Source organism: Taurulus bubalis (genome assembly GCF_910589615.1).
Source record: "Taurulus bubalis genome assembly, chromosome: 20".
Classification (NCBI taxonomy): Eukaryota; Metazoa; Chordata; class Actinopteri; order Perciformes; family Cottidae; genus Taurulus; species Taurulus bubalis.
This window is the reverse complement of record NC_136608.1, coordinates 6,521,427-6,548,122: the sequence shown is the minus strand read 5'-3', so window position 1 is coordinate 6,548,122 and position 26,696 is coordinate 6,521,427. Positions and strand designations below refer to the sequence as shown.

The window sequence follows — 26,696 nt, the reverse complement described above, 5'->3', positions numbered from 1 at the left end:
AACAACACTGTATTCTAAATGCACACGACTTGTAGTGAAAGTGATAAATGCTGAGGAGCATCGCTACACTAAAAGAGTCTTGTTTTCCTCCGTTTTTTAAAAATTCATTTTGAAGGCTTGGGTTCTTTGGAGCTTTAACAGGCGAACGAGGCAATTAGGATGCTGTTGATGTTGTTTTAAAGCAAACCTTTGAAACAAGGGATGGGAAGTGTTGGCTTGTATATTTTAGACGGCAACAGTAAAGTAATTCGCTCATAGAATAACTTTAAAAAAAAAGAAGGTATATCTTCTTATTGTGCATTACTTTGTGTCATGACATCTGTATAAGGGCAACCATTTTCAAAATGCATCAATCTGGTGCACTGCAGGCTAGATCTGTGAAGAACGTCGTCCTCGATGAAACAATTTAATCACAAACACAGTGGCTGTGTAAATATGAGCGGTGAAGACAGTTGCACTGGGAGCCCCGCCCGGTCCCATTAAGAAACTGTGGCGGACCCCAGAAAATGAATGGGAAACACTGGATTGGTCATGGGAAATGACAAGCGAATTGTGCTTTTTGTATCAAGCGGCAAAAAAGACTCATGGCGCTCCGGACACAGTCAAATTCCCATAAGTCATCAGTGCGTGGAAACATACGCTTAATTGGCATCTGATGGCCTGTCTTACACACATTGGATTGACATATTTCGGGCCAATAATTTGGGAGGAACGTCATGTCCGCATTACCACGATCGGGAAGGCGCTCAGAATCACGTGCCTTTGAAGATGCATTTCCCTTCCAAAAGTCAATATGTTTGGTAAAACTTTATGAAGTGCATAAATAGATCTTTTCTGTCATGTCATGTTTTAGAACCGGGTTATGCCTCTCAACTCTCCCCCCATCCTCTTCTGTTGATTTATGTAAATCAACAATATGTAATCATTCCTCTTCTGCAGAAGAAGGACCAACCACCACGGGTGTCTAATCAAGTCCCGCTTCGAGTGCAACAGCCGCTGGGCAACGCACCCAAACAAACGTACGCATGCATGCAAAACGCCCGCCACACATGTACACGCCCGTGGTGACTGAGGAGCTTCGTTAGGAGCGTATTTCTGCGTGGCAACCATCTGCTGGCTATCACTTCTGTTGGGCTATTGACTTTAATACGGTTTAATTGCATACATCTCGCTGTCGGGGTGGGGGAGACGCTGCACTCACTGCACACAGGTGGCTACACTCCACGCTGAGAGGCCACGAGTGTTTGCGTGAATGAGTGTGTGCATCTGTGTGTGGGGGGGGGAATCTGTGCCATGCATTAGCTTGGATGGATGCTTAGCCTGTGTTTGTGGGTAGTAAAGGTGTGTGTGTGGGTATGTGTGTGTGGGTATTATGAATAAATCAGTGAAAGAGATGATACAGTTGATTAAAAAGTACAGGCGAGACAGAAAAAGGAGACGGAAATGTGTGTGTATGTGCACTCTAGGTGTGTACGGCGTTTATGTAGGTAGCCTTATTAAGTCTGTGTGTCTGTGTCTGTGTGTGTGTGTGTGTGGGGGGGGGGGGGGATCTTGTGGTTATTCAGGCGTGAATACCCATTTATCCCACAGTACTAACAAACACATTGATCCACCATTACTGTATACAGTTGGCTACAAAAGGAAGGCAATTAGCTCTCCATCTCCTAAGCTTGGCGAGGCTTAAAGTGGTTAATGGGTATTGATAGTGAGGGGAAAGCAGATTGTCAATAGAGTCAGTGCTCAGGCTCTTCCTTCAAAGGAAGTGAACGGGATAACGTAATGAATACACACAGACAGCTGTCGGCGATGCGCTTGCCGTGTGTATGGTTATTGTTTTAACCTGCATCTGACCGGTGGCGAGCCAAGTTAACACATTCCATCCTCATCGCTCCCACCTCACTTCACAATTTGCAAGTTCAGTGGAGGAATCTTCCACCTCGGTTAATGAGAAGCGCTGCCGACTCTCTCTGTGGGAACACGGCGTGGGAGTGGAGGTGCGCAATGACCCGCGCTGACGGCCGATACTATTGACGCGGCGGCTGTAACGGTGGCTTCTGACGAACTCACACACACAAACACAAGTAGATAAAACACACAATCAAAGCCCACTCTCCTTGTGAACCAAATAGCCCATTTGCTAGCAGGTTGAGATGGCGCCAAGTGAAGTGCGTACGATGACTGACCAAAGTCCTGAGCGGCGTTTTGGCGTTATTCCTGCGGCGTCAACTAAGCCCTGGAGAAATGAACGGGGTTCGGGGCGAGATGACAGGTTTGGCGCTGACGAGCTCGCTTGCGCTCCTTTGACGTGTATTATTCCACCACCTCCTTCCAACCAGCACATCTACATGGGTAGATAAGGGTTGCTCGCGCACGGGCTCGTCACCTACGTGCACAAACACCGTGGGCTGCTGGATGTCGGTAATGGTGTTTTGCAGCACCCTGAGGTGTAATGGGCCCAGGCACGGCTCAGTCAGGGCCATTAGCTTGCTGTAGTTCGTGTAATTACACAAAATGGGCACTCTGGCAAACAGTGGGTGCTAATGTGGGAGCGGGGCGCTGTAGCGTGGGGAGGCAGGCGCTGACGTAGGATGACAAAGCCAAGTTGTCTTGCGAAAAGGTTGGCCGGGAAAACGCTTGATACGCCGCCGCCGCCGCTCGAGCCGCGCGGCGTGGAGCGTGTTACAGTACCACTGCCAGCTGCCACACACGGCTTCCTGCAGGTAAACCGGTGTGGTTGTTATACCCTCATTTAAGATGTCTCAGAAGATGAGAGGAAGTTGCGTCATTGGCTTTGCCGCCACACAGCCGTCTGTTACTACATCGAGTGGCAGCCTGCTAGCTTACTTAAGTCTTCTCCTGCCCTCTGCAGAAAACAATAATTTCTATAGAGCTGTTTAATTCAACATGCCGCTGCGTTTTCCCTCGTCAGATAACGGAACCGGTTATTTAATCACCCCTAGCTATGTGTTTACCGCCAGTCGTTCCAAAGCTTCTGCAATTTGATGAAATACTTATTTCATTAAAAACAAAAACAAAGTTAATGACAACACAAGAGTACACAAGCTACACATTGATGCCTATCACTTAATTTGCCTTTACGTATGGCATTACTTTACCACAGTTTAATCAGCAGAACAGATCGCTCAGTACAGATGTATGCCATCGTTCCATTCAAGGCTTATCGGGCCGTGGGAGCACACAGCATTCATACGGAAATCATCCACTGCGAGTCAGTCAGCTCACAGCTTTGCACGTAACATTGTATACACTGTATGTAGTCTTTTGTATATGCAATGAAAGGGTACAGATCTTCAACATGAACAAAAAGACCTAAGTTCACGTACATGTTTCCAGCAGCATTTCATAAACCCATCGCGTCCCCACCAATAGATTGATGGGAGAAAGCAGGATTAGTAATGAAATACGATGACCTACGCACTAACAGACACTGTTTTAGTACATCTGTGAGTATATTTTCATCAAGTTGAGCAGCAGTTCAACATCAGACACCCGAGTGTGCAAAACAAACAGATTTATTAAGTCCTGTGTCTTTGTAAGAGGGAGAAGATAAGGGGACATGTGGGCTGTGGTACAACCTTTGGTCATGAAAATACTGTGTGAGTGTGAATGAGATTGGATGACAGATTGGTTGAAAGCACGGAACCAACAGCGTTGGCGTTAAGAGATGAGCGGATGGTTCTGATACTCCAACTCCTACTGACACCCCATCCAATTATGTATTTTAATGGTCTTAATTAAAACAGAAAAAATAAAACATGAGTAAATAGATATTCTCCCGTGAGAAAAATAACTGTTTGTTTTCGCTCGCCGTGAGCGGGGTCGGAGCCCGGCACCCGTTCTGTGCCAGCCGACACCGGTTCATGACAGGTTCACGACCTCTGGACAGAATGCAGCCAGAAAGCAATCTGAGGTTTGAAACAGTTGTCCGTGCCTTCCTCCGTGTATTGAAGCCTTCACGGTGATATTTCAATCAGCTCGAGCGGTTCCGCTCTTCGGCACGCACCAACTTCAAAGATCAGGAGCAAGTCGATATTTAACCGTTTGGCCTCTCTGCTTGCGCCGTTACCTCCCGAACACTCGTTTTCACGCCGTTTAAAACACGCATGCTCTTTGCCGAGCATCACGCAGACCGCTGCGCCGCAAAAAATTGGCTGTCGAACGCACAATGGCCGCTTTGCCTCGAAGAGGCCGTTGGGACTTTATGCTAGATTATACAAAAAGACAAATAGTGCCTCAACAGTAGTACTCCAGCCGTCACCCACTGCCAAGTTCAGAAAGTTTAATGCCACCCTAATCAACAGTTCATGATCCCAGGATTTCCCCCCCAAACAACCAGGAGCAGAAACGCCTCAGTTCTTGCTTTGACTGCACACTTCAATCAAAAATTCAATATTTATGTCTCAGTTCATGACCCAGACCATTCCTCAAATCTTCTTTTCCCCCCCTCTTTCTTAAAAAAATCTATTCCTCCAGCATGCTGCTGCAGTTTGTTTATTCCTCACAAACGGGTCGATATTGCTGTTTATTTGGCATTTTTGTGTCTTAACTGAGTTGAGCAGGGGAGCACGCAGTTGGCTTACGCGCTGACAGAACATCTTCTGTTATTCTGTTATCTTTAGGCCCCCCCAAAAAAAAGCTATAAAACGCACTCTCTTCGTATCTCTATTTTCCTCGCTTTTGTGGATAAACCTCAGCCAGCGATGCCGTCGGTGATGAGAAAACTCAGACTGAAAGCTAATCATCCCACACACGATTATCCGGCGCTGATAAATGCTTCTCAGAGACTCCTGGCAACGGCAAACTTGGGCTCGCGTGCACTGATCAACAGAACGACGCGTCTCCACGGCGCTGCGAATAAACAACTCGTGCCCATACACAAATGCACACACAAACACTCCCTCACTTTTTTCCCCCTTATACCTCACCGGCACGCCGTGACTGATCGCTGCCGACCTTTTCCGACGCCGCTTTGGTCATCAGAACCGTGCGCCGCAATGATTCAGCGCTCGTGCCCACGCGAGTTAGCTTCACGGTGAACTTTACTTGTCAGTGATGGAGAGTGTGTAGTTGGAAGGAGAGCAACGAAAGAGGGATGTCACAGAATATAAGGCAGGGCTACGTAATTAACTTCCAACATATTATGTCCCCGCCCCTCTCCTCCTATTGTTTTGGCACGAATAGATTCATGTGCCACATCGGCGCGGCACTCAATCTGCATGGCGATTATTAAAAGTTGTTTACCAGGGGTGGCCTTGTCTCACTTTCCACGCTATTGAGTACGCTGCCATCCATCAGACAAGCTGCAAACCCCTGATAGCCTCCTCGATACCAGCCAAGTTCGAGGGAGAAAGTTATGAGGAGGTCTTGTCGTGATAAATAGGGGGGGAAATGTGGAATTAATCAGAGGAGGGATCAAGCTGCAATGCATGTACATAAAACTCTAATTAGCTGCGAGGAAACAATGAATATGACCCTCCAGAACTGATCCTCAAAGCTTCATGGAAAGTATTAAGTAATTTCCCTGAAGACGTATAAATAATACAGTTACTGACCAAGGCATTGGTGGCTAGATTCAATGGAATGATTGATATCTTGTCAACATATCACATCATAGAAAGACAAATACGATGTTGCATGTACAATTCATTTCACTAAAAAACAGAGAAAAAGGATATCCCCAGACCAGATGTGCCGATCCAGTTTTGAAGCATTTGTCCTGGCGTCCTGACAGCGACACACTTTGTTCTGATAATTAGACTGAATTTAGTTTCCCCCAAAATAAACATTAAAAGATGGTCTTGCCGCCAAGCACAACAATGGTTTTATTAGGACAAGGGTTTTGTCGAAACAGCACTCTGATGTCTTTTTCATCTTTTTATCAGTGTACAGTGGCAACAGTGGCAGGGGAAGCACACATAGTTATTATATGTGCATAACATTAGCATATTTCAAGTAGAAAATAAGTTAATTGCACACCATCTTCTCCCAACAGAAAACAGACGGACAAAAGACAGCAGTGGCCCAATTCACTTATTGTTGCGTCTCTGTATTGGGAGTTTTGTTTTATTCTCTAATAAGGCTTCCAGTTTTCCAAACCCGTGTCATTTGGGGTGCGTTGTATGTGCGGATGCTGCAGTTACTAACTGAGGCTTCAGAGAAAATAAACATAATCACTGTCCCATCACTCCAAGAGGAAAATAATAATAAAGTACTTTAATCAAACTAACTGGCAAACAAACATTTCCCAAATTGAATTCCAGACAGAATAGAAGAATTCATCTTCAACAGAGGGCCCGCGTTGAAATAGTGCTGACATTTCCAGAACACTCCAGTTCCTCTGGAGTGCCCTCCTTTCCTCTCTTGCCGAGGCCGGCTAACCCAAGCCGTTCTCCACACGTAACTGATCTGAGGACAGACGCTGACATTTACAAAAGGTCCACAGTTTCTCACACACCATTAATTAAAGTGAAAACAAATCTTGGCCTTCCTCCTTCACTCTTCCACCCCTTCGCTTTCTCTCCTCACTTCAGCTCGTCTGCAGCGACAGTCAGATCCCATTTACACCGTGCTAATAGGTTTGCTTTCACATAAACGCTCGGCCTCACATTAACGATCGCGGTGGGGGGAAAAACCTCACGACGGGGACTGTTCAGCCACGCTCACTAATGAAATCTCAGGGAAACCGGGAGATGGCCCGAGATCAAGAAGTTCCACTGACGGCCACGGAAATCATGCTGACAAATGGGAGCTCGCTTTTGTTTGTGAATGGACACAAATGAGAGCTGAAACATAAATACTACAGTCTCATAACCTTAAAACATGCTACATCTAAATCAACTTCATACATTAAGCACGTTACATTCAGTAAACATTAATGAGGTAGGTCTTGCATATAATTAGCAGCCAGCTGGTTCTTTAATCACCTTTTATTATGTGCAAGGACTTAAGCATGCACGCTGTATTCATCTTAATAATTGTTACGGTGCAAGAGTCGGCAATATGCATGGCATACAAAAACAGACCGGCATGAGATGTGTGTTAAACATAAAATATATGTTTTGCTGCTAGACAATATAATATAGTTTTACATTACCAAATGCACAAGTGGTCTAATATTATGTAAGTTAATGTGCTCTGATGCATTAGAAAAACATTCAACATTAGAGATGGAGAGTGCATAGATATAGAATCTGCCGTTTTCTTTAAACTATGAAATGCGATGAAGCACTTCTGCTGCACATCACTGCCGACTTCAAAGCACATGAACTCGAGTTGAATCATACGTGTAAGCCGAATACTTTGGGAAAAATGAAGAGGCATAATTTGAACAGATATATAAGCAAAGGGTAGTTTATATGAGCAGCAAAAGGTTCCTGCTCGACAGCCAGGAAATATTGGAATTGTGACTTGAACGAACTCATCTTTGGAGACGAATTACAAAATGGCTAAATTTGCCAACAGAGCAATGAATCCCTTCAAGCTGCCATGCATAACAAGTTGACATTTGTGCTAAAGCCTGACAAGAACCCTCCTCCCCCTGATTTTTGGGCTGTCGGGTTGTGTCTTATTACTCCATTTCAAAATATCGCTGAAAAACAAGGTTATTTGCTGCATCTGAACCTCGGGGCGCTTTTCAAACATTCTGGAAATTGTCTAATTTCCAGAATGAGGTACAGCTCCACAAACGCAGGGTTACGGACCAGAGTGCGGAGGTTTCTCATCGTCATTTAAATGCAGCTCTGCAGCGGTCCTGCTGGTGTCTGCAGGTGGCACGGACTAATGGGAAATGGCGCTGACAGTACTGGCCTTGCTAAAAGAAAAAACAGCAGACCTGCATAATATCTCTGTGTTCAAAAGTGAGTGTGTGAATAGAATTGTACGGCGTGAGAGAGAATTGTGTATGAGCATGTTTATGTTGTTGTGTGTATGAGCATGTGGCTAGGAGTGACATAAATAAATGAAAATGTGCGTCTGTGTGTGTGTGTCTGTGTGTGTGTGTGTGTGTGTGTGTGTGTGTGTACGCCAAAACTTATCCCAGCAGCCCAGGCCTGCAGTTAGCAGTGGTGTGCTAGCTGAGGTGGAACGGTGGAAGGCAGATTGCTTGGGGAGTGCCGCACTCCTCCTGCTTTACATTTAGCAGCTTAACCAATCCAATCCCCGCAACCAGGAGAGGAGATTCACACTTACTCTCCTTACTATGTCTGATAACAATGCACGAATTATCCTTTTGAAATGACTTTCTGCATGGCTTTTTAAATCAAAACCATTAACGTGAATTAATCATTCGTGTTCCCTCTCAGGACCCGCCAGCATGAAACTCGCCGGCAGTTTGTCGTACACTGACGCTCTCCGAATCCTATATTTTAAATTAAAGACAATTAGCTCACACTTGTGTAGAGGGAGTGACTACACTGCAACGGTTGAGCAGCTTTACATGGCTATATATATGTATCAAACTAAAAGACCTTGAAAGAACAACTTGTTCTCCAACTCCCACATTTGTATTTGAGAGTTTTAACCTTTAGCTTTCCAACCTAGTGGTCGAATCCATGACAGAGCATTTAGATTTCAAACCAAGACTGAAGTAATGAATGCATTTCAGCAGAGCGAACATAAGTTCCCAACTCAGCAAAGCACCAATCAATCAAAACCGTAATTTCCATCTATTACATAAAACAACAAGTTATTAATGTTGTGCTGCGCTAACTAGCTGCTACACATCTAGTTAGCCTCCAGGCTTGGGGAAATTGGTCTAGCAATTCATCGCAGATTGATGAGAAAACAGGTCGGAAACCTTTTATTATTTAGCTGGAAGGGCATGTTGGTTCTTGAAATGCATGTTGAAGGCTGAAAAGGCACGACTGATTTTTGGAAATCATTAATGCGTGTGTTGGATTGTTATCTCGACTGCCAACATCGTATTGCCTTCGGACAGTTTCAGGGCTCTTTACTATTGTATGTGCTCTCACAAACTTTTAAAAGTTGAAGATGTCTTATAAGCATGTTCCCTTTCAGAACATTTATACAAGTTCATGGCAATCATTTTAATAGTTGTCGAGACCTTTCACTAAAAACACACATGTAAACCCCATGGTGGTGCAAGAAATACTGAGGGGATTACCAAAGTCAGAAGGCCTCATCCTCTGGGGACTAAGACTATTTGCAAGACATTTTAGAGCAATTTGTCCAATATTTGTCGAGATACGTCACTATAAAACAAACCCTGTCATCCTCACGGTCGCGCTAGAGGACATGTCAGTATGATTCATCCTCTGGGGATCATAAATACATTAACACATTATTGTGGCAAGCCATCTATGACATGTTGAGATATTTCTCCAGGTGAAGGAAAACTTTGACTTGCTGGTGCAGGTAGAATAAAACTCAAGGAAATACAGAGGTCAGTTGGCTTCATCCTCTGGGGACCACGAATGTCAAGACAAAATGTCAAGGGTATCCATTTATACATTTGTTTAGACTTTTCAGTAAAAACCTTGGCTGAAAACCTCATGGTGGCGGAAGAAGAAAACACAAAGGATCACCAACGTCGGTATGCTTGGTCTTCTGGGGACCATACATGTCTGGACATCATTTCATGGCAATCCATCCAAGTTAATATTTCAGACATTAGACTGGACCGAAGAGGTGGCCCAACCGGCTGACACACATTGCCATCCCCAGAAACCCTCTAATCATGATGATATGTGCCAAGTTTGGGAAAGAAAGAAATACAGATTGTAAGACAGAGATGAAGGGAAACAGTAAGACAAAGAAAAGATGAAACGGAGCAGCAAAGACAGAGAGGCTGGGAATTAATAACGGAGTGAGAGAGAAATAGATTGACAGAGATGCAGAGAAAGACAGGAGGAGAAATAACGGCAAACATGAGAGGAAAGTGATGCCGTGAGGGTTCTTGGATAAAGCATATTGAGATAAGAGCTGTTCAACAGGCCCTTAAGAACCTGGCAGACCCACGTTTGAACTCTGAGGCTCAGTGGATCCCAGGCAGAAATCTCTTGAAATTAAAGCCGACAAGAGAAAGAATCTGTGCTTTTTCTTTTTTCTCACTGACACTAATCTGTTCCAAGAAAAGTTCTTAGTATAATTTATTATATTGGGCTGATCAATTTGTGAAAATGAATAATTTTCTTCTTAAATTCAGTACCCCTACAAAACCATCATTCACTTTATTAAGGGACTTGTTTTTGTCAATGAAAATAGATACTAACATTTAAAGTGATTTCACTTCTTTTTTCTTTATCTGAATATATAGGATTTGGACATTTAGGAACACGCACGCACACACACACACACACACGAAATCTGTGTAACATTAAGTACAGACAACAAATAGGCGATGAGAGCTCATTGTATACTGGACACGTACAAATGCCATGAGGACGTTTGGCTGTGTCAGTTTCTGAGTGTGTGTGTGTGTGTGTGTGTGTGTGTGTGTGTGTGTGTGTGTGTATTAGTGAAAGGATTTTAGAGGGGACTTGAAAGAGACTCCTGAGAGTGACAAGAGAAACGTGTATTGCAGTTGTTGTACTGATTGAGTTCATGTTGGGAATGTCCACTACCCTGAAATTATTTATAAATGTGATGAAAGAAATATAGAGGGGAATAAAACATTAGTTTCTGTTTCAAATAAAGGCCTAGTTCTCCCTGCAGTTGAAGCCTCTACTGCATCTACAGAGCCTTTGGAACACCAGTGGGATGAGTATTTCCCACATCCAGTGAGGACTACACACTACTCCTACTGCATGACATGTTCCATCATTCAGGAGTCTGGAGTCCTGTACTAATACTGCAGAAAAGTTTGGACTGACAGTGGGGTGCACGCCCGAGTGAGCCACTGTGGACTTAGTTTTCAAACACTTAAACTTTGTCCAACAGCGGAGACACATTTTTAAAACCAGACTAAATCTGCAGCCTCTTTGAGGCTTTGAGCTAAATGCTAACACTAGCATGCTAACATGCACACAGTGGCAGTGTTAACTTATACTTTTATTATATAAAGGTCGCCATGTTAGTTTTGCTAATTAGCACGAAACACAAAGTGCCATGCGGCCGATGGCGAGGTCCTTAGTTTTGCAGGCTGTTGCAAATGCATTAGAATTCATCATCTGGGGAACAAAACATGCCAATGTATCGAGTAGATGTTGGGATATTTCATTGAATGAGGGAAAACATTGACCTGCTGCACTAGATGAAAATGTAGGACAGTGGATATCTGCACGACTGTACCAAACAGATTGGGATGATAATATGTAGTTGTTGACATATTTCATTCTGGACCAAAGTGGTGGACTGACATCGCCAAGCAGAGAGTCCTACTGCTAGCATGACTAACACGCAGAGAGTGCTACTGCTAGCATGACTAACACGCAGAGAGTGCTACTGCTAGCATGACTAACACGCAGAGAGTGCTACTGCTAGCATGACTAACACGCAGAGAGTGCTACTGCTAGCATGACTAACACGCAGAGAGTGCTAGTGCTAGTATGACTAACACGCAGAGAGTGCTACTGCTAGCATGACTAACAAGCAGAGAGTCCTACTGCTAGTATGACTAACAAGCGGAGAGTCCTACTGCTAGCATGACTAACACGCAGAGAGTGCTACTGCTAGCATGACTAACAAGCAGAGAGTGCTACTGCTAGCATGACTAACACGCAGAGAGTGCTACTGCTAGCATGATTAACATGCAGAGTCCTACTGCTAGCATGACTAACACGCAGAGAGTGCTACTGCTAGCATGACTAACAAGCAGAGAGTCCTACTGCTAGCATGACTAACACGCAGAGAGTGCTACTGCTAGCATGACTAACACGCAGAGAGTGCTACTGCTAGCATGACTAACAAGCAGAGAGTACTACTGCTAGCATGACTAACACGCAAAGAGTGCTACTGCTAGCATGACTAACATACAGAGTCCTACTGCTAGCATGACTAACACGCAGAGAGTGCTACTGCTAGCATGACTAACAAGCAGAGAGTCCTACTGCTAGCATGACACACGCAGAGAGTGCTACTGCTAGCATGACTAACACGCAGAGAGTGCTACTGCTAGCATGACTAACACGCAGAGAGTGCAACTGCTAGCATGACTAACAAGCAGAGAGTCCTACTGCTAGCATGACTAACACGCAGAGAGTCCTACTGCTAGCATGACTAACACGCAGAGAGTCCTACTGCTAGTATGACAAACACGCAGAGAGTCCTACTGCTAGCATGACTAACACGCAGAGAGTGCTACTGCTAGCATGACTAACACGCAGAGAGTGCTACTGCTAGCATGACTAACACGCAGAGAGTGCTACTGCTAGCATGACTAACAAGCAGAGAGTCCTACTGCTAGCATGACTAACACGCAGAGAGTCCTACTGCTAGTATGACTAACATGCAGAGAGTCCTACTGCTAGCATGACTAACACGCAGAGAGGAGGAAACTATAATGCATGTATTTTCAGTGATGTTTAGTCACAAGCCTCTATCATACTTGTGAGTGCAGAAACTGAATCTGACCTATGTATCTTCAAGCGGGTGGTGTTTAGGAGCTTCCTGAATTCATAATGCTTCTCAACTCTGCCATAGATGACTCCCCCACAGGCTCATCGTCTAATCTCAGTTTGCCTGCCAAGTCGTGTTCAAATTGTGAACATTTCCGTAATTAGTATTATTTCTTTCTTTTTTTACCACTTTCTCGCAAGAGCGGACGCACTGTAACCACAGAAAGGTTATTGAGGCCCTTCTGTGTGCGGAGCTCAAAAAGTGCAGCAGAAATCCATTAAAAAAAAACTATAACCATCTTAAATTCAATCTGAAATGGGATCCAACAAAAAGTAGCAATCATATTTGAACTCGGCTGAGAAAAAGACGAGAGAGGGTAAGACGAGCATGAAAGTAAGAACAGATGAGTCAGTTGATGAATCATCTTCAAACTCCGACAGCCTCCAGTGTCTCACTCAGTGGGTGAATCCGCTTTAATCAACTGGCCTCCGTCTAAAACACAGGTTCTTCAGAAGTGCAGCCCTCTGACTGCCATCGTCTTTGAAGACGCCTTCTGATGTATTACATGGTGGGGGTGACAGAAAAGACGGAGTCGGCCCTTTGTATAAGCTGTAATTGTATTGGTTTTTTCCCTCTTTTCTTCAACCACCTGAGGGGAGCGACAGGGGAAACCACATGTGCTTGACATTGGAAGCGCCGAGAGCCGTTTCTCATTCGAGTAACTAAATAATGTCACAATACTGTGATTCTAAAAAATAAAAACCAGCATGATGGCAGTTGTCACAAGGGATGCTGCTATGATCCAAGATGTCATTCATGGCAATTCTCTTACACTGTGGGAAATTGTTATTTTCACATTTGTCAAAAAAAAATAGCTTTGTTACAAGTGGCAACGCCGGGTGAAGTCACTTTACCTGAAGATGTTTTTTTCCCTCAGCGTTTTTCTTTATAAAGCATTAAATATACTCCATGTTCTTTTGAAACTCTGACAGTAAATACATCCTCACTGAGTCCACATATCTAGTACTATCTCAAGAAAACATAAACAAAAAGAAAATAGCACAGTTTCTCACAGTCAGGTGAGCATGTGAGAGGGAGAAAATGGTCTGTATGGACTGACCAGACTCAGTTGACTGAAATCAGTTGTTGGTTTACTAATAACAGATTTCTGGTATCTCCTCGTCACTATTTTCTTCTTCTATCGCGCCTGTTTGAAACGCTTCTAGCGGTGAGTAATGGCAAGAAAGGAGACGTGACAAGACTCAGGAACAGCAGAGGAAAGAACAAGTGCCGTGCAACCATATAATCCAACGATGAAGAAACAATACACAAGAAGAGGGAGTGGCGGAAACATGGGACAGCGGACAGAGAAAATACACTGAAGAGGCAAAACAACAGAGCAGCCAAATAGCAGAGCTGATGGTTTGTATGTGATCATATTAGACCATGTTGCTACTGTTAAGGAGCCAGGTCCCCCAGTGAGCTGGCAACCAAAGTCACCTTCTGGCAGCTGTCTACTGTCATCTACTAATGCACTCACAACGACTTTTGAACCTCCCAGTTAATGACCAGGGAGGTAATGGAGAGGGATGTAGGCCACGAACAGCTCCACAGTCTGGATTTAGATTATTATTACTTTTTTGCATGCAACTGAAAACTCATTTGCATCGATACGAAGCTACGTACGATACATCACCATCAGCGACCGCCAGCTGGGTATGAAAACATGTATGCATTAATGTATACGTGCCTCGGTGCTAAGTGGGAGCACGAAGCTTAACGGCACCCCCTGTGTCATTTGTGTGCACATTACCTGGAAATCCCTCTCCTCAAGAATCTCTTTCCTCCACCTCACCAGGAAGGCGGCGCACACGTAGAGGTGGAAATGGGAGAAGCCCTCTGGTTCAGCCTGGAGAGCGAGAGAGAGAGAGAGACAGAGAGAGAGAGAGAGAGAGAGAGAGAAAGGTATTAATATGTTGATTTACAACAGGTTTAAAATGTCTCACACACATATACACACACAGACAGACACACACACACACACAGCTAAGTTACAATGCTAAAACAGACGCTCTGGGTACCTCAGATAGCTCTCGCCTTTCATCACATTTCATTTTAAGATTGGGAAGCATTTTTTACATGATATACTTTAGTCTGCCATATACACCAAACGAAGGAGAAGAGAGATAAAAAAAAATGTTTTAAAAAGAAGGATATAAAAATGTATCTGTAACAATCCCGAAAATGTACATTCGGAGACAAAGAAAGATACAAATCCCCTCTTCTTTGCACATCTTCTTATTTCAGGCCCTCGTTATGTTTGGTGGCTCATTTTTGTTTTATGACTCAGCAATGAGCGGGGGAATTAAAGAGCGAGAGAGACAAAGGATTAGATGTTCCTTGTTCTGTTCATTTTTTTTCTTCCTTTTTCTTCCTCCAGAGCCCTATCAGAGGGAGGATAATTACCAGGGCCTTTAAATGTAAGTGAATAGGGAATGTATGCCCCTTTAAAAGGTGGGCTAGAATATCAAAAGAGCATTTTAATGTGTGAGCTTTTCTCAATGCATTCTGGCACGCTCGTCCGGGGGTTTAGTTAACCACATGCTGTGTATTATTTGAGCTTAAAAATTCATGGAATTAATATGTGGAATAGCACTGATGAATCGGTGCCGCTGCTGTACGTGTGTTTACCAACTCACAGATCTACTTGAGTGGAAGAAGCAACGCAAATCACAATCGCACTCTTAGCAAATAGCATGAAATCGCAAATGTATTCATGTGTGCTCTCTGATGCGTCTACTTCAATAGTATTTAGTGGCAAAGAAGCGATGCCGAGTTAATGCACTCCCACGTTTTACAGCCCAGGCATCATTTACAGTTTGAGGAAACTGACCCTCTTTAATTCAATACTACGCTCTGCAGACTCTTTGGCACAGGTGAGCTGACGCATAAGAGCCCGAGGCTGCACACGTGTTCCAATAACTCTGCCATGTTTATCACATTTCACATCTAATTTACAGGACCGCAATTAGACGGAGGGGTTGTAGCATTAACTCATTTCCACTTTCTCTTGAGTAACCGAGCGCTGCTCTTTAACCACCAGACTCATTTGTGTAGAACGGCGAGCAATAACTCTGCAGGAATTAACAGGAACTGCCTTTCTGCTGTGATAATTGAATTTCTCTCCAGGAACGAGGCAAGAAATAATAGTGGATAGACCGATTTAAACAAGCGACGCCGCGCGATGCAGAAATAGTCTGGGGGGGAAAACATTTTATATATGTACACTGTATACTAGCTGTATGTCCGCTCTCCTTCTGCACTGTGTTGTGTTGCTGTTTTTTTGGTCTTTCAAGACGGATTGATCCTCCCTACGTCTTTGTGTCTTTTTGTCTCCTGTTGTTTGGGTTTCCTCTTCCTCCACCCATTTAGTTAAACCAATTTTCTGAATTTCCCAACTGAGAGTGTCTGTGTGTGTTCGTGTTGGATAGAGAAAGTGAGTAATAGAAATAAGAGAGTGGCAGAGAGAGAGAGAGAGAGAGAGAAATAGGGCTGTTTGTGAACAGTGAAGCGAAGCGTGATGCAAGTTGTAAACTGGCAGGTGATTGGCTTGTTGGTCTAACCTTGCATCTACAATCCAAACAGCAGAAACAAGCAAACACTCCCACGCACAAACAGATGAGTTAGTACACGAGTGGCATACAGCGACGCAATGTTTATCAGCGACGCAATGTTTATCAGCCCCCCCCCCCCGCCCCCCCCGCACCCAAAAAAGAAATACCTGCTTCGTGCACTTTTAATTTCCTTTCTTCTGCGGGTTTCTGTGTGAGTTCATGGTTGAAGGCACCGATGAACTCTGAGGGACTGAGAAACTCTCTCGGTCTGTCTGCCTCCTCTCCCTCCTTTTCAATCACCTCTCCATCTTTCCTCGGCTCTCACAATCTCTTGTCTCCTTCAGTCTCATTCTCCAAATGTCTGTCTGTCTGTCACCCTCCTCCTCCTCCTCCTCCTCCTCATTTATATGACTGTGAGGAATATTCCGCGACTTGCAAAGTGATCCATCTTTATCAAGAGCTAACTTCTGCCGACAAGTTATCTTGATGTTTTGATTTGTCACCACCCATTTCCAAAGGCGCTCCACCATTAATTTGAAATGGCTCGCCTCCATTGGCCACGGCAGGAATGCCGGCTTTACAAATGACATGTTGCTTACTTAGACGGATTTCTGGCAAAGGGCTGTCACTATATCGGATTTATACTGGGAGATCGGGGCCAAAATAACTCACAAAAACGATATTATCACGACCTACGATAAAAGTTAATAATGTCATCAGTCCAATTCGTTTCAACTTTGTTTAGTGTGTGTTTTTTCTATTTTTTGACAAATGAATTACACTCAAAATACAATATAGGGAAGGGGAGCGAGACTCTGAATGAAAAATTATTTAATAGGCGTTGGATTATTAACACAAAATAATCATATGTCAATCATATTGTCAATACAGGTTTATCTCAACAATTTTCTGGCAGCAGAAAATAAGAAAAAGTGCTGAAAGAACAAAATGCTAACTTGTTTCTTGTAGAATTGAATCACTTGTATATGTGTGAGCTTTTTAAGTACACCTTCAGTGACTGCCGCTGCATCTGTAGTCAAAGTGCACATCACCATGGTAACACTCCTCTATTGCAAAGTTGCTTTAAAAGCAAAGCATCTAAGAAAAGCTGGTCTGTACTTGACTGACGGACGTCACGGTGAAAACAGTCGATGCATTGATCAGAAATGAAGCTTTAAGCTTTATTAGAGCTTTATTAGAGCTGAACCAATCGGGTTGGCTAAGCAAAGTAAAACAAATTTAATAAAAAGGCAAACATTTGCTGGTTCCAACTTTACAACTGGGTAAATTTGCTCAGTTTTTTTAATCGTTTTAAATAGTTTTGGACTGCAAGAACAAACCAAGCCACATCATGGCCGGCTGTGAGAACTTATCAACTAAATACGGAACATGGAAAGTCCAATTTATGATAAACTATAAAAAAAGGAACAATTCAACATTTTGGGAAACACGCCTAATTGTCTTCTTGCAGAGTAAGCAAAACTTGATACCAAGCTCGTGCCTTGCATGTTATGCATGACCCCAGAGATGATGATAGCAATTATTGTTAGTGGCAGCCGTGCAAATGGCACCGGTCCTGCCTACTGCCAGCTGCCATGGCCCTGCTGATGGAACCGACCTGGAACCAGGCCTGCCAGCTGCCATGGCCCTGCTTTCTCCTCCCACTGCCCCTGGGATGCCCCTCCTTCTGCTTAATGGATTGTGGCTATCTGGATCATGGACCATGCCTACTACTCATTATATGAATAATTTCTGTCACATTCATTGAATGTGCTGTAACTCTGTTACGTTATTCATTCTGGCCACATGACATATATTGCTTCTGTCCATCCGGGGAGAGGGATCCTCCTCTGTTGCTCTCCCTCAGGTTTCTTCCCCTTTTTTTCCCTGTGAAAGGGTTTTTACTATCTTTATTGGGGAAGTTTTTCCTGATCCGATGTGAGGTCCCGGGACAGGGTTTTCATGTGTTCAGATTGTAAAGACCTCCAAGACAAACTTGTATTTGTGATGTTGGGCTATATAAAATAAACTGAATTGAAAATGTACAGCCTGAAACCGTCTTCCTCTATCTGACCACGCCTCCCTATCCCTCTTCCTCTGTTTCTCTTTCTGACTCTCCCTCCTGCCTCACCCATCCACTGCTGCTGCATCAGCTGAAGGCGTTCGCCTCATTATGATCTGCAGTCAAGTAAAGTAAAGTTTGTCATAGGAGTCGAGGTAACTCCGTCTAACTCGGCTCTCCCTCTCTCCTCCTCCCCCATTGTTATGCCCCTTTGTGTCAGGGCAGCCATATTGGCTGAGACACGCAAGACTCTGACTGACAAGTGCTGCTGATCAAAGTAGGGAGAAGGCAGGGGAAGGGGGTAAGGGGAGAGGAGTCGATGGGGAGAGGGGTAAGAGGGAGTGCACGAGAGCACGGAGAGGATAGGAGGCTAAAGGTGCACGGAGGAGGAAAAGGGAACGAGAGCGAGCGTTGCAATGTCACGGTGTCTTGAAACTGCTGCGCTGGCTCTCTGACGAGTCTCATCGCTCCAAAACAAAGCCGCCTGACGCGGGACTAACTCGATACCCTGACGGGCCGACTGCAGACAAGGTGAAAAGGTGGTGTTGCTCGGGGAGTGATGCAAGATGATGAACGAGCATATTTGAACTGATAGGATGCGATGAAGCCCTGGCACGCCAGAGGTAATTTTAAAAGCTCCTTCTTTCTTGTTTTAGACGAATAATGGCGATGGTAGCGATTGGCGACGGCTGACATTAACTACTACAAGCGGTACAAGCATCCCCGTGTGCGACTGCTCTCTGAGTGTGCGCGCGCTGTGGGAGGCTGACTGCAGCATACAGTTAAAACACTCACTGAAGGCAAAGGAAGGGCACAGTGAAATGTAAATTTAAAGATCTCAGAGAAAAACAAACGCAAGGATGACAGGCGTTCGGGCTTGATGAGATCCATTTAAAAAGCAAGAGGGAGTAAATGCCAGAGGAATGGCATCTAAATATATTCAAAATGAACTTGAGCATAGTTTCTGTCCCTGTGTGTGCTTCTCTCTCCCATTTCGTGTCTTGCTCAAGGCGACATTTTAAATTGCCAAGCACTAAGGTTAATCAAAGGGGGTGGTAAAAAAAAAAAAAAAAAAAAGCAACATGAAATAATAAGATCAGAATTCCCATTATTTGGTCCATTTCAGATCCCATTCAACCTCACTATGTTAATGTTGTGTTTGAAAGAAAAGCACTATGTCGAGAACATGAAGTGCGTCGAAGAAAATGAAGATAATGTGTGTGAAGGGAACACACACCTGATGAGAAAATTAGAAGCATTGCGATAAATGCTGCCTTTGTCATGTGCGCTTCATGCTGAGACGGAGTCAGACGATAAGAGAGAAATATTGATGCTCGTGTCAGCAGCAGTGTGACAGGGGGGTAAGAGGTGTGTGTGTGTGTGTGAGAGATCGGGGTCCGGTCTGCAGAGGCCCGTCACATTGTTGACCGCGAGGCCGACCCCTGACTACAGATCGGTGACACAGCGGCAGGACAAGTGAGGAGGGCCGCTTCCCTCCGGGATGCTCAGACAATCTCCATCTTGTTCCGGTGGCAGACAGGTCTTGTATTCATATTCAAGAGTGCATGCAACCCTCATGTTGTCTGATAAAGATAGGAAGGTCTTGAGAGTGGCATTTAGAAAGGTTATTTCTCTTGGTTTTACTGGAGTTTAAAAAAAGAAAGAAATTGATTTCACTGAGAAAACAGCTCTTTCTCTGCCATCATTCATCTCCGTGGCACCAACACTGAATGGATCCGTCTGAAGAATATTTTAGGCCACGCAACAATGTGATGTGTTTTGTTTGTTTGTTTGTTGATGTGGAAGCGGATTGCATAAGATACTCAAATATGTGAAGAGCTCTATTTAGGAACAGCGAGGGGGACAGGTGCCCTTCAGGTTACAAGGAAATCTCTGGTGAGGTAGAGATATATGAACTCAAACAGCTTGGCAGCGACTTGTATCGATATCCTACAGAGAAATCTTTTAACCTAATTAAATTCTCTCCTTTGCTTTTGACTTGCATTGTGACATTAAAGTATGAAAGAGAAAATGAAGCAGACAAAAATATGGTGAAACAAAGAAAATTGACCCCAATGTCAAAATGAGGCAAAGCAAAATGAAAACAAAAACTTTAGACTGAGGCTGGATGAGAACATATACTGGGTGAGGAGTAGAAATATTCACAGCCTTTACTTCAGTAAAAGTACACATTTACTTTAAGTACCACAAGTTGAAGTGCTCGCTCTGCAGGTAATGGCCCATGTGACTAATAAATTATCATATGTGACATTACTAGATTGCTACCAGTGTATTCAATCTGAATTTATGTTTGAGCGACATGTTGCTGTCGTTAGTGGTCAGGTGGAGCATATAGTTAAAACTTGAACAAATAAATACATAATATACTGATTAATGAATACAATTGATCGCATATCTCAACATTTGACAACAACAACAAATGAAGATATTGAAAATAAATATCAACAAGGGCATAATAAATCAATACATGGTTTTATTTACAATAATTTCTCAAAAAGAACATTGGTGTATTCCTAAACTGAACATATTTTTCAGTCACCTCATCACATGTTAAAAACAGCTGCAAATCCTGATAACCCTCAATGTCGAATGATCTGCTGGTCGAATCATTTTGTGAATCCTTCATTCATTTGCTCAATAAAATGGTGAAAAGTAGCTGTAACAATTTCCAATTTTCTGTGATCAAACTGCTAATTTTGTCCGGATAACAACCTAAAGTAAAAAATGTAAACTGCGGTTCAAACCACATATGATTTCGAGAAGCTTGAGCATACGTATAATATTTGACTATGAAATTTAGTCAAGTAGAAGTTTAAAGTAGCCTGAAATGGATTTAAAGCAACACACAAAAAACATTGTGTGTATTTAATTCATGCCTTTAAATCTCAATCTCAGCTAATCTTCTGACTCATGTTGCGGTAAATTGCCCACTTTTTTTGCACCAAGAATCTACGCATTTAATTGGATCTTGTACAATGCTTTAAAACATGGCCACTTTCAGCACTGAACAGCTCCCTGTCTGTTAAATACAACCGTCCATATGGAAAAGGACCATATTTCAGAACCTGAAAAATGTCACAGTACCCTTTTAACAGCCATGCTAATGCTGCCACACTGAGCTACTTGCTAATTTCATGCTCCACGCAACAGGGATAATTTGGTCCCTGTCTGTCTGTCTGTCCGTCTGTGTGTGTGTGTGTGTGTATGCCGGGGAGAAAAGGTGTGTCTTTCCATGAGCGAGTGTGTTTCTCCCCACATCGTTCATGTTTTCAACTGTGACAAATAGAGAAAACGTGACAAAGGAAAAAGGAGGAATCAGACTGAGGGCAAAAATAGACAAAAAGAAATTAAACAAAAGACAAATATGAAGAAGAGAAGAGACTGCAGACAGAAAAGAGAGGATGACGAAGGGAGCGTGTCTCTAGCTGGATCAGGCTCCTGAACAGATGGTCGCACCGCAGAGAGGGGACCACAGCGGAGACATTACAACGCTCAGGTTAAAATCTCCCCTGGAACACAAACACACACACACACACACACGCACACACACACACACACACACACACACACACACGCACACGCACACGCACACGCACACGCACACGCACACGCACACACGCACACGCACACGCACACGCACACGCACAGAGGCAAAGGGAAACGTCTTTCTGTTTACTATCGGCGTTTGTGAGAGACCCAAACACGATGAGGCCAACATCTTTCCCATTTTGTGGTGATTCATGGATGTGTGTTCGGGACGTTTGTCCAAAAAAAAAAAAAAAAAAAGCTGTATTAATCTTTTTTTTGAAACCCAAGTTGTTTAGACGATAATGAATAATGCATCTTCCTTCGTGTTTGAAAAGGGGGGCCAATACAACAACCAAATCTTCTCCCGAACAGAGACGTTCTCGCCTCGGAGGTAAAGTCGGTAAAGCATGACAAGCGCTCAAACAAACACGGTGAAAAACCCACTGACAAGAGGAAGGAACACAAGGTTTTAATAGCTTCAAGAGCAACGTCCCTCGAGCGGAAGTTTGCGAAAGAACTGACTTAGTCAAAAAAAAGGGATGACATCACATGCCACGGGCTCTTTTGTGGAGCACATCCAATTAATGGAAGCACTCCAAATCTCCACCTGGATGCATGTTGTTGTTGACTGTTCAAAAGCGGCATTCACGGGCAGGTATGACGGAGAGGGCTGGGGACGTCGTTGGAGAGAGGAAGAATGAGAAAAAGTTCTAGAAAAAGGACAATAAACGACGGCAGAGTGGAACCGTCGAGAGCGGCGCCGCTCCTCGCTGGCAGCCCCACTGAAAGTTTCATGAGTGGAAAGCGGCCTAATATTCCTAAGCAGGGCAGCACCGGAGGTGAGGGACTGAGACAGAGCCTGCCAAAAAAGGTGCGTGTGCGTGTTGTTTCAGACAACATTGTAAAACATCAAATATTTAGAGGATGGATTACAAGTACAACGTGTACTTGGGCTGCTGTCAAGTCACGACAAAGAGACAACACTGTTTAATCATTCATTCCGGGTCTCTTTTTGAGACTCGAAGTAGACGTGTGAGCGTAGCCCGTGTTGTGCGCAGTTGATAACCTCAGCTTTTTTTTTTTTTTAAAAGAGAGGCACTGCACACCTTATCTGGTTTTTCTAAGCTGTAAACTAAGTGGGGTAACTGTACTGTGACAAAACACATAAATGCTGGTGCTAATATTGGATTTTTAAGATAAAATTTATAAAAATGCTGCATTTCATCGCTGGAAACGACGTCTTATCAGGCCTCATCTCACAGGGCAGATTCTGAGATAGCGTTGATCGTTTGGGAAGAGGGAGGAACATTGATGTCGTCCTATCAGAACGTCAGTAAATATATATAATTCAGTTCCCAGCATAACAACATATTCAAAATATCCTTGCACACAACTCCGCCCTTTCAGATGGCAAAGCTATTTGATTTTAGGGAGCTCTGCTCTATAGCCAAGTAGTTATTTCTCAGCCAAACATATCCAAGGCAACACAAGATGTCCCTGAATATTTCACGTTTTCTCTCATTGTTCATGTGTTTTCCATGACTGGAAAATTGGACTACCATTTCCCGGGTTTTCCGGGACGCGTGGGAACCCTGTTTAGTAATCAACAGCAGCAGCCAAAACCGAGGCAATGATAGGGAGGACCCCAGGGCCCCTGTGAGATTGTCCCGTCCACATTTTCAATGCTTCCTACGCCAATGAACGCTGACAGATAATTTAGTAAAGAATTATGGTAATTATGAACACTGTATCCTTCAGAATTCTTAGTCATGTCAATACACTCCATCCACCCGTCAAAAACACGTTCCAACTCCATCAATACTGCTGAACTGAGGTACTTGAACTCTTGATCTGAATTACTCCCAACCACAGGGAAGCAATCCAGCCCTTTGCAGCAGAGTACCAGGTCACACGGGAACTGTTCACGAAACCAGCACATCATCTGCAAAATGCCCCAAAAAACCCTCAGGAGCTGTTGCATATCAATATTCTGCTCTCGGCTGCTTAAACAAACATGTGTAAATCAATGGCGTAAACCAAATAACTCAAAGTCATAAAGAATAGAACTTAAACTGAGGCGTCCAAGTGGCTTTAAGTCATCCATCAGTGTCGCCACTGTTCTGACAACAAGGTGTAAAACATATTCACAAAATGACACACGAGTTCTAATTAAATGTCTGGACAAGGTATTATGTTTTACGATGCCGTAAATCCACTTTGAAAGCAGCACTTCTCTGTTTCTGTGTGTCTCTCCGACTATATTTGTCCTCATTGGTTTGTTTTTCTCTCTTCCTTTTTTCTCCCTTTCCATCTTCAGTCGGATGGTGATTAGATTTGTCGCTGAGCTCTTAACTGATACATGATGTAAAGTAAGGGCTTGTTACTATGGACACCGTGCAGACTTCACGTAAAATAGAGGCAGCAGAGCCGGCGGAGGTACATAGCACCACTGGGCCGACTACCCGGTCTTAATAACTAGGCTTGTGTTCAATTCTGTGTTCATTTCCTTTACCAGAATAATCCAGAGCATTGTAAAGGTCACTCTCGCTCCAACTTTAATTCTCCCGATGGATTTCCGAGCATATATGGAAAGCCCTTCCTCACACTTGCACCAATCAAGTCCATACTATCAATGCATAAATACACCGGCATGATGTTCCCATTTAGCTCTACACCACTAAAGAAGTCCATCTCCCCTGCCAGCTGGCTGCGGTTCAGTCAAAATGCACCAGAGAAAAGAAAAACATCTTAAATGGGAGATGTAATGATTCTGTATCAATCCTCCACTCGAGAAAAGCGCAATGCCCATCGGTATCTGTAAGGGATGGGCTGACCAGGAAGCCGGTCCATGGAAACATAGTGCTGCTGTCGGGTCAGCCAAAGTGTTCTCTCCGGGAAGAATGCGATTCTTTGGCTTCCTCATCACGGATGTCCACATAAGTCATGTGAGTGGAGAGACTGCACTTAAACTGGAGGACTTGCGAGTCTTCAGGATTCTTTTTTTTTTTCTTTCCCATTCTCAAGTCCACCAGCGCTGCGTCATTGAGCGCAGAGAACGTGAAGAGAATATACGCTGACGGGGGATCAATTACAGTGAGTGGGATTTTGGGGCCGCAGCGACTAATTGATTAGAATCGATCATGAAAAATAGTTGGCAACGAATCCGGTGATCGATTAGTCGGGTCTGTGTTATGATGCACGACACGCGCCGTAACGGCGTCTCCATGGAGGGAGGGGGCGGGCTAACCAGGCTTCGGTAGCTCAAGTGATGAATGGCAGGAAATCACGCTGTGTCCTTGGTCTCTCCTTGGTCTCCGTAGTGAGCATTTAAAAAAAGGTGAAGGAGGCAACGGAGAACAGACAATTGCATGAGTACAGGTTCTAAATGTGACGGACAGAAGCCATCGACTACCGCTGAATACTACACTAATCCATCACAAAACAGACTCAAGACATTAAAGCTTGTTTTTAAAATCAACTTGTGATCCTTTGTCCATCAAAGTGATCACAACGCTCAGATTAATTGATGATCAAAATAGCAGTCAGGTGCAGCCCGAGTAGGTTTAAGGTAATATAAATATTTCGAAGCGACGGTAAAGCTGAAATTCTTGGATTCAAAGTGCTCGCATGATAGTTTGCATTATTAAAATGTCAAAGCACAAGGAATCGACGTTTCAGAAGATGGCGAGAAAGAAAAAAACGTTGCTCCAGCCTGAATTTGCGGTAAAGAAAAGTGTTACATAGAATTAGTAACATGTATTTTTTACAAGACAGCAGTGGAGTTCTATCAGCGTCCGAGGGTGCGAACACAAACCAAATCTGACACAAAAATGGCCGCGGGGTTCTTAATTCAAGTACGGCAAGAAAAGTTACGTGGCTTTCCCCTGTCAGCTGCAATCTATTTCACGCCTCCCAAAGTTCAGTCAGTTTAAGTTCAGAAAGGTTCAGACGAGATTTATTTGGTGTTTATTCATCCAAGCTATGGTTTGTTGAAGGCTGTGGACGAAGCACTAAGACTCAGTCTTTTCACTTTCAATCTCTAAATTTCCTCTTTTTGCTCTCTTCTATTTTTACTTCACGCCTTCCTCGTTCTCTCCCTTTTCATCCTTGATTTTCTTCAACACCCCACGTCACTCCTTGATCTCTCTTAATTGAAATGCGCTTCCCATCGCCCGTCCACTAACTCCTCTGGTTCTGCTGGAGCACCGAAAGGCACATAGACAACGAGGTGCGGTTACTTGACAAGTCTGTCATTTTTGTGTTAATGAGAAGCGACTTATCACACACCGACTTCAGAGCTGTGGAAATATCAGGCATGTCTTTCACAGCGAACACGAATATTGGGCAAAAAAGGGACGTTTTTTTCTTTCTTCCGGGGACCGGGTCGATTTTTCTGATCTACCAATCAGGATGTGTGTAACGACACAATCTTAAAAACTCAAAATGTTCACTATCATGTGCAAGAATAGGGATTGGTCCAAACCAAGATGGCAAACCTAATTCCTCCGTTAGACCTTGACAAATGCAGCGGAGACCAGACGAGTATTTTGCATTTTCCTGTCATTTGATCGTCACGCCCCCAGGTGTGCAAAGGCCTTTACACTTGCAAATGTCAGACTCTTGAGCTGCGAGCGGACGTTAACGGGTGACTATGAAGAGAACATCTGCATGTTACACTTCCCCATCTTGACGAGAGACGAGACTACGCGGGGAAAATGATTAAAGTCTGATTGATGCTGAGAACCGGCAGCAGAAAAGAACAACGGTGGCAGACAGCTGCTTTGTGCAAACAACAACCATAGTTGGAAGTGCCACCACTGGAGAAGCTCATTTTGAATTCTGCCTCAACTCTCAATTCATCTTCGGGCTCCTTCTCTCCCCGTCTGATCAAACGCTGCGATCGCGTGTCTTACGCTCGACCTCTGCGTCAGCTGGAA

At 43.9% G+C, this 26,696-nt stretch overlaps 1 protein-coding gene across 1 annotated transcript in view; it reads right to left on the bottom strand.

The window, feature by feature from the left end:
* tbc1d22a (TBC1 domain family, member 22a) overlaps positions 1-26,696 on the bottom strand; it is a gene marked incomplete at both ends in the record, with an annotated part of 108,694 nt that overhangs the window by 2,908 nt on the left and 79,090 nt on the right. The window contains one exon of the mRNA XM_079236345.1: positions 14,348-14,443. Within this exon, the coding sequence (XP_079092471.1) occupies positions 14,348-14,443 (96 nt within the window). The remainder of the gene's footprint in view (positions 1-14,347; positions 14,444-26,696) is intronic.